The following is a 15713-nucleotide window of genomic DNA, read 5'->3' as shown; positions in this document are numbered from 1 at the left end:
CTATTTGGGGTCTTTTGTGCTTCCAAACAAATTTTAGGATTGTTCTAGCTCTATGAAGAATGCTGGTGTTATTTTGATAGGGATTGCACTGACTGTGTAGATTGCTTTGGGTAGTATCAACATTTTAACAATATGTGTTCTTCCAATCCATGAGCGTGGAATGTTTTTCTATTTCTTTGTGTCATCTTTAATTTCTTTCATAAACTTTCTATAGTTTTCAGTGTACAGATCTTTTACCTCTTTGGTTAGGTTTATTCCTAGGTATCTTATGGTTTTTGATGCAATTGTAAATGGGAACTATTCCTTGATTTCTCTCTCTGCTGCTTCATTATTGGTATATAGAAATGCAACCAATTTGATTGTTGATTTTATATGCTGTGACTATGCTGACTTAATGCAACAGTTCTAGCACTTTTTCAGTGGAATCTTTTGGGTTTTCCATGTAGAGTATTATGTCATCTGCAAAGGGTGAAAGTTTGACTTCTTTGTAAATTTATACTCTTTTTCTTTATTTTTGTTGTCTGACTGTTGACGCTAGGACTTCCAGTACTATGTTGAACAATAGTCGTGAGAGTGGAGATCCCTGTCATGTTCCTGACCTTAGGGAGAAAGCCTTTAGTTTTTCCCCAGTGAGGATGATATTAGCTGTGGGCCTTTCATACATGGCCTTTATGATGTTGAGGTATGTTCCTTCTATCCCTGCTTTCTTGGGGGGTTTTATCAATAAAGGATGCTGAATTTTAATATAATAATTTTTAGAAATAAATAATAAATAAATAATATATTCTTATTAATATATTCTTAATCTCAGGAAACAAAATAAAAATTGGTTATGTAGATGTGGAGAGCTCTGTATTTAATTTAAACTCTTTAAAAAAGTATATTACCAGTTTTGTTTCTATCCTTGGAAGTTCTAATTCAGTGTTAAATCAGATATATATTATGGGACATACAGTATTCACACTAGGAGAATAAGACAAAGATCAAATAACCCACAAACTAGAAATACTGGCAATAATTTGCTTGGTTTTAAGACTCACACTTAAAAATCAGAGAGATGGTGGGGGCGCCTGGGTGGCTCAGTCAGTTGAGTGTCCAACTTCGGCTCAGGTCATGGTCTCACAGTTTATGGGGTTGAGCCCCACATGAGGCTCTCTACTGTCAGCACGGAGCCTGCTCTGGATCTTCTGTCCCCCCTCTTCCTCTGCCCCTCCCCCACTTGTACTCATGTGTGTGTGCTCTCTCTCTCTCAAAAACAAATATAAACATCTAAAATAAAATAAAATAATATCTTAGAAAAACTGGAGAGATGGTAAGGTCCTGCCTAAAGTATATGAGCTTTGCGATCAGTTCTGGGTACATAACCCAGCTCTACCACTCACTATGCAACACTGGAAAAAGTACTTTGGAGCCTCAGTTCCCTCATCAGGCAAAACAGAGCTCTTGTCTTGGAAATGCATAATAGCATTTCATTATAACAATACATATGTAAGGGGCACCTGGGTAGCTCAGGTGGTTAAGCATCCAACTCTTGATATCAGCTCAGGTCATGATCTCATGGTTCGTGAGATTGAGCCCTGCATTGGGCTGTGCGCTGACAGCATGGAGCCTGCTTGGGATTCTCCTTCTCCCTCTCTCTCTGCCTCTCCCCTCCTCACACCCTGTGTCTCTCTCAAAATATAAATAAAGTTAAAAATGCATAAGTTAGACCATGTACCTGCCACCTTATATAAGCAGATGTACTCCATAATTAATAGCTGTTTTTTTTAATGTTTATTTATTTATTTTTGAGAAAGAGAGAGAGAAAGCATGTGTGGGAGAGGGACAGAGAGAGGGAGACAGAGAATCTCAAGCAGGCTTCGCTCTGTCAGAGAAGAGCCCAACACAGGGCTTGAACTCACAATACGTGAGATCATGACCTGGGCTGAGAGTAAGAGTTAGATGCCTAATCAGCTGATCCACCCAGGCATCCCATTAGCTGTTCTTAATAGCTTCTGAAATAGATTTTGAAAAGGCAGAGCTATGATGTCTCTGTAAAGACTTATGGAAAAGGCATAAAAGTTTAAAATTACATATGATTAATATTTACTTATATTACTTTTTTCAAAGTAAGAAGGAAAAAAATTTAAAGGGTTAGTTCAAGTGAGAACCAGAGAAAATAGTCCTATTGATTTGGGGGCAATATGTCTTTTTCCTTTAGTAATGATATATGTAAAAGGTCTCACTCAAGGTTTTACATTTTCTACTGGGAGTAAAGGGATAAATGGAAAGAAGAGGAAGAAGGAAAAGAAAGAAGTGCAGTGGGATAGAGAAAAGACGGAAGAGGATAGAGAGAAGCTGGGAGAGGAGGAATAGGGGAGGAGGGAGGGTGTAAGGAAAGAAGTAGGGAGGAGGATAGAACTATGTTCCTGATTTGTATGTTTATTAAAATGGACATATAAATACACCCCCCAATACACATACACACTTTGCTGAGTAAAAGTTATTAATGAAGGTGTAACAGCTCTGCAATTTACTGACAGGTATTCTTAATGGTCTTTGCCTTTTTCAAATATGATATAAACTCATTTCCAAGCTATCATGTATCTTTAAGTTTTCAGATTTGATTGCCAAATCTGATTGGTCTGTTCTCCATGTTTTATTATAAAGAGATATTGATACTTCTTGAATATTTCTCTTCCTTATTTACTGGTATGTATAATTACAGCTAAACTGCAACATAATGATTTATATACAACTTGGTGTCATTGGTTCAAGTTTACAATTTGCTTGGCACATAGTAATATTATTTTTGAAATTATTACTGCCTTTGATTTATTAAATAAATATAATACCATTTTATAACAGTACTGTTTGTGGCTGAGGAAGTAGGATCAGTAGCTATGCCATATGTAACATACAGTATTTTGCTAAGATTTTTATTGCTGAAGTTAGATTTAGAGAATACTGTCTGATCTATGGTACACCTGAATCCATATTATATCATACAAGGAGTCTGTGGTGTGTGCCAGGTAACCCTACTGACAGTCAAGAGAGGGTGAAATTTAATGAAACAAACAAGGACATAACTCTGTCACTTCAAAAGTTCACAAGTAGCCAATTTAGGGTTTTACTTTTTTTTTTCTTTTCTAAGGAAGAACAGCACCACTCTGGGTTGGATCGACTTTATTAGATTTTGTGTTTCCTCCTTCCTAATGTGCTGTTCCACTTTTGTAAGAACACATTCACTTGTCAAGTCCCTTCTTAAGAAAGGAGCCATGAAAGGTAACTTCCACTTCCATGAATACTTTAAAATGGCTTTAGTTGGCCCTTACACTTAATTAGATAGTTTTGCTGTTAATACAATTCTGGCTGGCAAACCATTTCCTACAGAATTGTGAAGATACTACTTCATTATATCCTAGAATCTGGTATTACTGATAAAACTTTTGAGGTTGGTGTGATTCTTATTATTTTGTAAGAAGACTTGTTTTCCTGCCTGAAAACCTTTTAGGATCTTCTCTTCATCCCTGGAATACTGAAATATCTTACAATGCCTTGCTGTGGATTTTGGGCTTTTCCCCCATTCATTATATTAGGTATTTGGTGGGATCGTCCAATCCAAGACTCCTGGCTCTTTGGCTCTGGGAAATTCTCTTCTATCATTTCTTTAGGATCTCCTCTTTATTGCTTGTGTTCTTTTTCTGGAAATTATAGTATCTGATATTAGGCCCCCTGGACTGAACCTTTGTATTGCTCTTCTTTTTTCAAACATTTCCCATCTTTTTGTTTTATTTTCCCAGAAATAACATAAAATTATCTTACTGTTCTCTTTTTGAATGTTTTATTTGGGAAATCACATTCTCTATTTCTTTTTCAGAGTACTTTATTTTACATAATGGATCTTGACTCTCTCTGAGGGTGCTGAGAGATTTTTTGTTTTAAGTTCTTTACTAATCTCTAGCTGTCTTGAGGGCTGGGTTATTTCCTTCCAATGGTGCAAAGTATTTTGTTTATCCTGGTCTTTCTCTCTTTTCTATGGAAGGATTTTTTTTTGGTTTCCTTTATTTTTTATTTTAACCATATCACTATCAATCTAATCTTTTCTTTCTTTTTTTGATATGAAATTTATTGTCAAATTGGTTTCCATACAACACCCAGTGCTCATCCCAACAGGTGCCCTCCTCAATGCCCATCATGCACTTTCCCCTCCCTCCCACCCCCATCAACCCTCAGTTTATTCTCAGTTTTTAAGAGTCTCTTATGGTTTGGCTCCCTCCCTAACTTTTTTTTTTAATACCTGGTGATACTCAACTGTCTATCCCAATTTATTTATTTTTTTAATTAAAAAAATTTTTTTAACCTTTATTCATTTTTTTGAGAGAGACAGAGCATGAGTGGGGGAGGGGCAGAGAGAGAAAGAGACACAGAATCTGAAGCAGGCTCCAGGCTCCAAGCTGTCAGCACAGCCTGACATGGGGCTCGAACCCACAGACTGTGAGATTATGACCTGAGCCGAAGTCGGATGCTTAACCGACCAAGCCACCTCAAGGTGCCCCTGTCCATCCCAATTTAAAAAGCACTAGAAGTGTGGGGAGTTTTTGCACATGGTGGGTGACTAGCAAAGTTTCTTTCTGGTAAGTGGAAGGGATCTGGTCATTACAATTTGAAACCCTTACATAACACAATATGGAGGGCTTTGTAATAAAGGTCCCAGAGTACACTCTTGTTGCCCAGTTCCCCCCAGGCAGTCTGTCTTTGTATTTGTTTATCTGAAATGACTGGCTGCCAGTCTTTCTACTCATGGCAGTGGGTTATTCCTTTTATATACTTTTAAGCAATCCCCCTGCCTTTTTAAGCACCAAGGTATGCTCCTCCATGATTCTGCAAACTGCTGGACAGAACATCTCTTTCATTAGCTAAAGTTTCTTCCACGTATACTGGGCTTCCTTCATCATTAATACTCTATCTACATTCCAGCTTCTAGAAATGAGTTCATATATTCCATTTATTGCTAGGCCCCCTCCCATTCTTTTTATTTTTCATTTCAATGACATCTTGAGAGGGTGAGGAGCTAAAGACTTGTACTAAAACATACATAAAGTATATGTATGACCAGGAAACAACCTGGACACTTTAAAGTTCAATGGACTTGATTTTTGTTTTTTTAAAGTTTAAGTTTTTCTTTTTCTTTTTTTTTTAATTTTTTTTTCAACTTTTATTTATTTTTGGGACACAGAGAGACAGAGCACGAACGGGGGAGGGGCAGAGAGAGAGGGAGACACAGAATCGGAAACAGGCTCCAGGCTCTGAGCCATCAGCCCAGAGCCTGACGCGGGGCTCGAACTCACGGACCACGAGATCGTGAGCTGGCTGAAGTCGGACGCTTAACCGACTGCGCCACCCAGGCGCCCCTAGGACTTGATTTTAAGATAATGAGACAAAATCACTTGAGAATTGTATCAATTATTATATCTAGGAAGAAATAAAATTTGAATACTATCTACTCTAGCTTCCCATGCCAAAGTCTTAGAATGCTATATATGACAAATAACCATACCTCCTGCATAAATGCAGGACTATTTTTGAATGACAAATTAGTTAAGAATATTTTGAAGTAGAGATGTAGACAGTTCCCATTTGGAGTATATGCATACTCAGATAAATTGCATGGCTATAAAATGTAAAAGACACAGAAATCACCTGAAAAAATAAAGATACTAAAAGATGAAACAAAAGTGTACTCTGATTACTGAGATCTAGAATCAAGGAATTTGAGCTGGAAGAGACCTCACAGGATAATGCAGTCCAATTATTTAATATTCCAGAAGTGAAAATAAAAATTGAGATATATGGAGAACAAACTGAGGGTTACTGAAGGGGTTGTGGGAGGGGGGATGGGCTAAATGGGTAAGGGGCACTAAGGAATCTACTCTTGAAATCATTGTTGCACTATATGCTAATTTGGATGTAAATTAAAAAAAATAAAAAATAAAATAAAAAAAAACTGTGTGAGTTTCAGTGTGTAGAGCCAGTAAGTGCCCTTTGCTAAACCAAAAGAAACAACTACTCATCTTAAAAATGATCAAAGCTTAGTGTGGAATATAATAATGTCTTTTCATCACTAAAGAGAGTTTTGATCAGGTTCAAACTCTGTAAGAACTGAGCTAACATAAAGTAACTGAAATGCCCAAATGATATTCATACTTACTCATTACCCCAGTCCAGGCGCACGGTGATATGCCGCTTAACCTCCCGCACCTGATCCTGAGTGAGGTGACCAGACAGTAGCTGCCTTCGAAGGTCAATAAGTTCGTTCATCACATGGCGTAGCTTGTAGAAAAGATCTACTTTGTGTTTCTGAAAGGGCATTTTTGGTTTTGGGTGACATGAAAAAGGGATAGGGAAAAAGAATGAAAAAAGAAAGAGAAATAGTTAAACTATGAAGTGTTCATTTCTCTGAATCTCTAAAAAAGGCAATGTAAAGAGGAGCATATTTAAGAATCTTAAAACAAAGTACTTAGTTCAAACTGTCTAAATATCTCTATATAGATAACATCTAACAAGTAATACAATTCATCTGGATCATGCAAAATACCATTTATCTCTACTCCATTCTGGACAATTCATTTTCCAGTAAATCAGAGTTACTAAACTTAATCAGAACACAAAGTTAGACTCATAGGAGTCTACAGCTGATTTCCCTGTCAGAAATTACTATGTAACATCTCTGGTTTCTCTACGAGGGATACTCAAGTTGGGGAAGGGAAGAGAGAATCACTTGCCCTACTTTGAAGGAACTAAGGTTCCAATAAAAAGCCACAATCTCTGGAGCAATATTCACTCCAGGTTTCCAGGCCTCATCTAGTTTTAATTAGCTTTTGTAAACAATATGCATCCCTAGTGTCAAAGATATGAACTCTTTTCAGTTTAATAAAAAATGTCACCTTTTTAAGAGTTAAATGGAAACATCTTAATGAATTTAATTATGGACATGATAGGGCTTTTAACAGATAAAAAGTGTAAATGCCATGACAGTAGATACTTGATGAAAAAGATTTACTTAAGAATATAGATTTAAAAACTAAAGTCTTATTTGCTCACAAGTGCAATCCTGGTTTGGAAATTTTAGGTTTCTCTTTCGGTTACAGAGAAGCATGATTCTATATGATAATTAAAACTCTTGGAATGTAACTTTTCTATAAAGAATGCTTTTTAAAGTCAGATCAACCTGTACCATAGGGTTAGGAAAGCCTCTATCTAGAATTTCCTCTAAAAAGACACTTGCCAAAATAAGCTTGATTAAAGTTAACTATAAATAAAATTAATAATAAAGTAAATGACAAACCAGCAGAATCAGCTAATATTCATGGCAATGATCTTATGATTAAAATGTTCAAGACCTCATGCTACTTAGAATTCATCTAATGGAGCATTAGACTTTTAAAATCCATCTCACAGAGAAACTATTTTTTTTAATGTTTATTTATTTTTGAGACAGGGACTGAGTGCAAGCAAGGGAGGGGCAGTGAGAGAGGGAGACACAGAATCTGAAGCAGGCTCCAGGCTCTGAGCTGTCAGCACAGAGCTCAATGTGGGGGTTGAACTCATGAACCATGAGATCATGACCTGAGCTGAAGTCAGACGCTTAACGGACTGAGCCACTCAGGCGCCCCTCACAGGCAAAGTATTTTTAAATAGAAGACCTTAGGAATCATGCACTCTAACTACATCATTGCTAATAGCATGAGATCCTTTTTCACTCAATGTTTATACAAAGAAAAGTTAAGTACCTTGATGGTACACAATGCTGGCAGAATGAACTTAAAAATCCTTGTCAGTTCATATAAAAAGGCCTAAGAATATTATATCATTTAGAATATTGAGATCTTAAGGTAAGCAAAAAAGGCAATGTGGTGTCTCCTTCCAGCATATTCATTTATTTTTGATAAAATAGGGCCACCAAAGTTTAAAATAGAAAATTAGATTATTTTCCCATCAAACCATACCCAATAATCCACTGCATACATACACACAAGCATTTATTCAATCACTTGATTACAAACGCTTATGAAGCACCTGATGAATGCTATCACTATGTTGTGATCAAAAGTCCCCACCCTACTCTTAAAAACTGAGAATAAACTGAGGGTTGATGGGGGGTGGGAGGGAGGGGAAAGTGGGTGATGGGCATTGAGGAGGGCACCTGTTGTGATGAGCACTGGGTGTTGTATGGTAACCAATTTGACAATAAATTTCATATTAAAAAAAAAAAGTCCTTACTCTCGTGGCTTCATTCTAGAGAGCAGAGACAGACTGCAGACAAATAAATAATGGTAGTGATAAGTTCTAAAAATAAAATTATAGCAGAGTAGAAATAGTGGGTGGCAAAGGGTGGGTTGGCTGGGGAAGGGGGGGAAGGTAATACTTCAGGTAGGGTGGGCTTCTTTGGGAGCTGAACTTTAACTAGAAACCTGAATGAAACAAGGTGACAGCATTTGGGAAAACTGAGGAAGTTCAAATTTAAAACAAATTGAAAACAAAACTGGGGAAGTTTTAGAGGCATAAAAAGCAGCAAGAACAAATGCCTTGATGTGGAAGTGGACTTGGCATGTTCAGAGAGAAAAGAGAGGTCAGTGTACCTTCAGCAAAGTGAACAAGGGGGGAGAGTGGTGATGATACAGTCAGAGAAGTACCAGAGACCAGATCAGGCAGGGCTTTGGTAAGCCATGTTAAAGGGTTTGGCTTTTATTCCAAGCAAGATGGAATGCCACTGAAGATAGGGAGAAGAATGATGTGATAGGGTTAAGGCTTGAAAGCATCACTCTGAGTGCTGCTGAGAATAAACCAAGAAAAGCCAAAAAGGAAGGCAGGGGTTCCAGTCAGCAGGCTATTTATTACAACAATCCACAGGATTACAGCTGACTAGACAAAGGTAAGAAGCATAATGTAAAACTTTTAGGGCTTGGGGTTTTGACATGTTTTGTAGGTTAAAGCTGTCAGGATCTGTGGATATATCAGATGTGGGATATGAGTGGAGTCAAGGATTTCTCTTTTTCTTGGCCTGGGAAGCATGACTGGAGGAGGGAAACAATGTTCAATTTTAACATGCTAGGTTTGACATTGAATTCTAGTATTTAGAGGTCATCTAGAGGAGTATCTAGCACAGGAAACAAAGAAGGAGGAAGGAGTGAAATGAGAGGAAAAGCAGGAGTGTACTGAATACAGGGTTTTAATGAGGACTTTGTCAAATGCACTGACTGAGAGGTTAAATAAAATACAGACTGAGAGTTAGCCACTGCATTTGGGTTTGTGGTGGCCATCACTGATTCCTATAAGGGCAGTTTTGATGAAATTGTTGGAGTGAATTCAAGAGTAATGGGAGAGAAGAAAAATGGGAACAGAACACAGACAACTCTTGTGGAATTTTCAGTAATTGGAAGCAGAGAAATAAGATAGTAGAATAATGCTGTGCAATCAGGGGAGGGGTTTTTTTCAATGAAACAAAATTTCAGGATACTCGTATGCTGAAGGGAACGATACAGTAAAAAGAAAAAAATTTGATGATGCAGATATTAAGTCTTTGAGTAGCCAAGAAGAGATGGGTCCCCAAGAAGGGAAGCTCTGCTTAGGCTGGATATTCCATATATTGTCACAGAGGAAAAGCACAGAATACGGATAATGACAAAGGCATTTGGGAGATTTGGTGACAGGAAAACTAAATTTTTCCTCCAGGTGCTTTATTCTCAAGGAAAAAAAGAAGCAAGGTCATCAGCCGAGAGTGACTAGGGTGGGAGGGAGTGTTAGAGATTTCAGAATAGGGAAGAAGTTGTAAAAGTTCCACAGAGAGTGGTAACACAACCTCGACAAGAGGTAGAGAGTTCGACTGTCAGATGATTTTGAGTTTTGTGAACACTAATTAAAAGTGTGGTTGTGTGTGTTTTTTAAGCCAAGGGTAATAATGTATATTGATGCTGAAATATCATGTATGTAAGTATGTATCACATATATGTATGTGTATGCATGTATATTTACGCACACACATATACACACATACACACAGAGTTTATGCAACACATACATGCACACATATACATACAATATCAATGCAAAAATATACTAATATACTCTTTTAAGGCATTAAACAGTCATTTATTAAGAGTTTCTAACAGACCATACTGTCCAAAGATACTACAATACTCCCATCCCAAGTACTATTCTGCAAAAATGTGACCTTCACATGTGTCCAGTATGAGATAGAGTCTGTTTCTTCACACCTTTGAATCTAGGAAGGCCCTGAGACTGCTCTGATCAACTGAACACAACAGCAGGAAGCTAAAGCTAGTTCTAGAAGCTGCCCTTAACTTGTCCAGCAGCTTCAGCTTCCTGTCTCTTGGAATATATGCTCCTTCTGGAAGGTTCCCTCTTAGAATCCAGCTGTCATGCTGTTAAAAGCCCAAGCTGCATGGAAAGGCCACAAGGAGACACTCCATTAAGCAGTCCCACTGTGTGAGTGAGCCAACTTAGTTGCTATCCCTAGCCCAGGAGAACTTTCAGGAGATTACAGCCCCTACCAAAATCTGACTGCAACATGAGAAACCCTCTGTGAAAACCACCCAACTGAACTCACTCTATCCAGAGAAGAATGAAATATAATAAACAGTTGCTTTAAGCCACTAAGACTTGGAGTAGTTTGTTATGCAGATAATTGGAAAAACTGTACAGTATTTTCTCCAACTACAAAATCAGTTGTTTCTAATTATATGAAGCCAGGAATGCTAACTCTGCACTAAGAATGAAACGGGTCACATCATCAGAAAGCAGAACTATTATTACAATCAATGTGATGCTAATTTCTTTCTCCAGGCCAACCCAACGAGCTCTGTGACCAGAGCTCCTAGCACTAGAAGCTGCTCCACTAGCACTGCTCTGACACCACACTGCACTCTTGGGTTTGGTGGCAGAAAACATACACCATTCAAGGTGAGTAATCTTGAGTGACTGGCCACAGAGTACAAAATTTACCTAGGATCACTTGACACCACAGGACAGTTGAATGTCTCACTTTGGCTGAACGATGCTTTTCTACTGAGACTCTCCTGCTCCTCAGTAGATTAAAATAACAGTACAATTAGGTTGGTGGTAAGTTTTAGCTTTCCTGCATAATCATCCCTTGTTCCTGTCAAGGCTAAAATAAATGCAGGAGAATTTTTTTAAAGGGCGGGGAGAGTTAAGATGGCAGAGTAGTATGGAGACCCTGAGCTTGTCTTGCCCCTGAAATGCGGCTATATTAGCATAAAACCATTTTGAACACCTAGGAAATCGATCTGAGGATTAATGCAACAATCTGCATAATTTGAGCCGGAGAACTTGGCAGATACATAGTGCAGAGAGGTAAACTGAAGGAGAGAAAAGCCACGGAGCCATGGAGGGTAAGGAACCTTTTTTGTGGAGAGGACAGAGAAAGAGAAAGGGAGGGAGTGCAGCACGTTGGATCACACAAGAAAAGCACTACCCCCAAAAGAAGCTGCAGAGAAAGAGTGAAAACACAGGGGACTAGACAAGAAATCTGTTCCCCAAAACCATTGACAAAGAGAAAGGAGAGGGTTTTAACATCACCAGGATTCTATAAACAGTGGAGCAAAGAATCTAAAGGTCCAGAGTTCAGTGCCTGGTGGTACTCTGGTGAAGAAGTAGAGCAAACTCCCATGATTAGGCAGTGTGGTCTGAGGGGTCTGTGTACCACACAGGGAGAGGCAGTTCCCCAGCTTGGAGGGCATTTGGTAGAGGCCATGTGGTTTCTCCACAGGCAAAAGTCCTGGCAGACCATGGAGAGCTGCCACATTTACCGATATTGGAACAAAGACACCAGAATACAGCAAAACTTGGTGCCAGTTGTGTGTTCTGATTTACCATAAACTCTGAGCCTCTGTTGCTGCACAACATTTTCAGGGACAAGCCAGGACTTGCCATTGCTGGGCAAAACCCTCCTCCAGAGAATCAGCACGGGTCCAAAGCCGCAGGGGTCTCTGAAGTGTTGGGTTTTGAAACACAGCCCCATCTGAGATAAAAATCTAGAGTGAAGTAACACCTGGCAGCCAGACAGCTTGGACACAGACAGGGTAAAGGTGGGGACCTGACGGAATCCTGAGATAAAGGAGGGGTACTTGATAGTGTGTCTGTGAGGGCACAAAATTTCCAAGCCAGAGACTAGAGAGCTGGGTGAAGCCACTTTTACCTCATGGATAGACCACAGTGAGCTAAGAAGCACCACCAAGTGGCGAACAGAGCCACTACACCAAGCTCCATGCTCCTGTGCCCTCCAGACACATACCCCAGAAGATCAGAACAAATCCCTTCCACCTGCTTAGTCTACGGACTAAAGTGTGCTCCAAAGTATAAGTTCTAAGGGAACAGGATGCAGCTTCATTTGGATTTCATTCTGTTTGCTTGTTCATTTTCTTTGCTTCTGTTTTTACTTACATTGTTTTTTCTTTCTTCTTTCTTGGACACAGAAACAACAAAAATTTTTTTTAATTTCTTAAAATTTCTGTTGGGAAGACGGCGGCGTAGGAGGACGCTGGGCTCACCGCATCCTGTGGATCACTTAGATACCACCCACACCTGCCTAAATAACCCAGAAAACCACCAGAAGACTAGCACAATGGATTTTCTGGAGCCAAGCAAGACGGAAGGCCCACGGAAGAGGGTAGGAAGGGCGGAGAGGCGATGCGTACTACACGGACTGGTGGGAGGGAGCCAGGGCAGAGGGGCAGCCGGCCAGCAAAGCAGAGCCCCCGAGTCTGGCTTGCAAAAGCGGAGGGGCCGGACGGAGTGTTTTCCGACAGCAAGCGGGATGTAACATCTGGAAGGTTATAAGTTAACAGCTCTGCTTGATGAGTAGGAGGGCTGGAGGAGAACGGGAGGGAGAGTTGTTGAGCCCCGGACAACGGAGCTCAGCCTGGCGGGGAACAAAGGCGCTCGCCAGCAACATCTCCCTCGCCCAGCCCCCAGCCAAAATCCCAAAGGGAACCAGTTCCCATCACAGAACTTGCTTGCACCCCGCAAACACCCAACGCTGTGCTTCTGCGGATCCATCCCTCCGGCGGGTCTGACTCAATCCCGGTGCCGCAGGGCCCCTCCTGAAGCGGATCTCCGAAGGAAAAGCGAGCTGAGCCTGGCCCTCCCGACCCTGTGCACCTTGCCGATCCACCCCAGCTAATACGCCAGATCCCCAGCACCACAAGCCTGGCAGTGTGCAAGTAGCCCAGACGGGCCACGCCACCCCACAGTGAATCCCGCCCCTAGGAGAGGGGAAGAGAAGGTGCACACCAGTCTGACTGTAGACCCAGGGTGGGCTGGAGGCAGACATCAGGTCTGACTGCGGCCCCGCCCACCAATGCAAGTTATTCAAGACAGCACAGGGGAAGTGCCCTGCAGTTCGGCACCACTCCAGGGACTATCCAAAATGACAAAGCAGAAGAATTCCCCTCAAAAAAACCTCCAGGAAATAATGACAGCTAACGAACTGATCAAAAGCGATTTAAACAATATAACAGAAAGTGAATTTAGAATAATAGTCATAAAATTAATCGCTGGGCTTGAAAACAATATAAAGGACAGCAGAGAATTTATTGCTACAGAGATCAAGGGATTAAGGAACAGCCAGGAGGAGCTAAAAAATGCTATTAATGAGCTGCAAAATAAAATGGGAGACGACCACAGCTCGGATTGAAGAGGCAGAGGAGAGGATAGGTGAACTAGAAGATAAAATTATGGAAAAAGAAGAAGCTGAGAAAAAGAGAGATAAAAAAAATCCAGGAGTATGAGGGGAAAATTAGAGAACTAAGTGATGCACTAAAGAGAAATAATCTACGCATAATTGGTATTCCAGAGGAGGAAGAGAGAGGGAAAGGTGCTGAAGGTGTACTTGAAGAAATAATAGCTGAGAACCTCCCTGATCTGGGGAAGGAAAAAGGCACTGAAATCCAAGAGGCACAGAGAACTCCCTTCAGACATAACTTGAATTGATCTTCTGCATGACATATCATAGTCAAACTGGCAAAATAAGAGGATAAAGAGAAAATTCTCAAAGCAGCCAGGGATAAACGTGCTCTAACATATAAAGGGAGACTGATAAGACTCGTGACGGATCTCTCTACTGAAACTTGGCAGGCCAGAAAGGAATGGCAGGAAAACTTCAATGTGATGAACAGAAAAAATATGCAGCCGAGAATCCTCTATCCAGCAAATCTGTCATTTAGAATAGAAGGAGAGACAAAGGTCTTCCAAACAAACAAAAACTGAAGGAATTCTTCACCACTAAACCAGCCCTACAAGAAATCCTAAGGGGGATCCTGTGAGAAAGTACCAGAGACATCGCTACAAGCATGAAACCTACAGACATCACAATGACTCTAAACCCATATTTTTCTATAATAACACTGAGTGTAAATGGATTAAATGCGCCAACCAAAAGACATAGGGTATCAGAATGGATAAAAAAACAAGACCCATCTAATGTTGTCTACAAGAGACTCATTTTACACCTGAAGACACTTTCAGATTGAAAGTGAGGGGATGGAGAACTATTTATCATGCTACTGGAAGTCAAAAGAAAGCTGGAGTAGCCATACTTATATCAGACAAACTAGACTTTAAATTAAAGGTTGTAACAAGAGATGAAGAAGGGCATTATATAATAATTACAGGGTCTATCCATCAAGAAGAACTAACAATTATAAATGTCTATGCGCCAAATACGGGAGCCCCCAAATATATAAAACAATTACAGACATAAGCAACCTTATTGATAAGAATGTGGTAATTGCAGGGGACTTTAATACCCTACTTACAACAATGGATAGATCATCTAGACACATGGTCAATAAAGAAACAAATAAGGAAACAATGATACATTGGATCAGATGGACTTGACAGATATATTTAGAACTCTGCATCCCAAAGCAACAGAATATACTTTCTTCTCCAGTGCACATGGAACATTCTCCAAGATAGATGACTACTGGGTCACAAAACAGCCCTTCATAAGTATACAAGAATTGAGATCATACCATGCATACTTTCGGACCACAATGTGATGAAGCTTGAAATCAACCACAGGAAAAAGTCTGGAAAACCTCCAAAAGCATGGAGGTTAAAGAACACCCTACTAAAGAATGAATGGGTCAACCAGGCAATTAGAGAAGAAATTTAAAAATATATGGAAACAAACGAAAATGAAAATACAACAATCCAAATGCTTTGGGATGCAGCGAAGGCAGTCCTGAGAGGAAAATACATTGCAATCCAGGCCTATCTCAAGAAACAAGAAAAATCCCAAATACAAAATCTAACAGCACACCTAAAGGAAATAGAAGCAGAAAAGCAAAGACACCCCAAACCCAGCAGAAGAAGAGAAATAATAAAGGTCAGAGCAGAAATAAACAATATAGAATCTAAAAAAACTGTAGAGCAGATCAATGAAATCAAGAGTTGGTTTTTTGAAAAATAAAAAAAAACGGGATAAACCTCTAGCCAGGTTTCTCAAAGAGAAAAGGGAGACGAACCAAATAGATAAAATCATGAATGAAAAAGGAATTATTACAAACAATCCCTCAGAAATACAAGCAATTATCAGGGAACACTATGAAAAATTATATGCCCACAACTGGACAATCTGGAAGAAATGGACAAATTCCTAAACACCCACACACTTCCAAAACTCAAACAGG

At 39.7% G+C, this 15713-nt stretch overlaps 1 protein-coding gene across 6 annotated transcripts in view; it reads right to left on the bottom strand.

Annotated features, from left to right (window-relative positions):
- Window positions 1–15713, bottom strand: part of DOCK3 (dedicator of cytokinesis 3) — a 597238-nt gene that overhangs the window by 226451 nt on the left and 355074 nt on the right. For all 6 annotated transcript variants that reach the window (XM_030306883.1, XM_030306888.1, XM_030306884.1 and 3 more), the window contains exon 6: window positions 6191–6339. In XM_030306883.1, coding sequence (XP_030162743.1) covers window positions 6191–6339 — 149 coding nt within the window. The remainder of the gene's footprint in view (window positions 1–6190; window positions 6340–15713) is intronic.

The sequence above is a fragment of the Lynx canadensis genome, chromosome A2 (genome assembly GCF_007474595.2).
Source record: "Lynx canadensis isolate LIC74 chromosome A2, mLynCan4.pri.v2, whole genome shotgun sequence".
Taxonomy (NCBI): Eukaryota; Metazoa; Chordata; class Mammalia; order Carnivora; family Felidae; genus Lynx; species Lynx canadensis.
The sequence above is the reverse complement of the archived record's forward strand: the minus strand, read 5'-3'. Positions and strand labels throughout refer to the sequence as shown.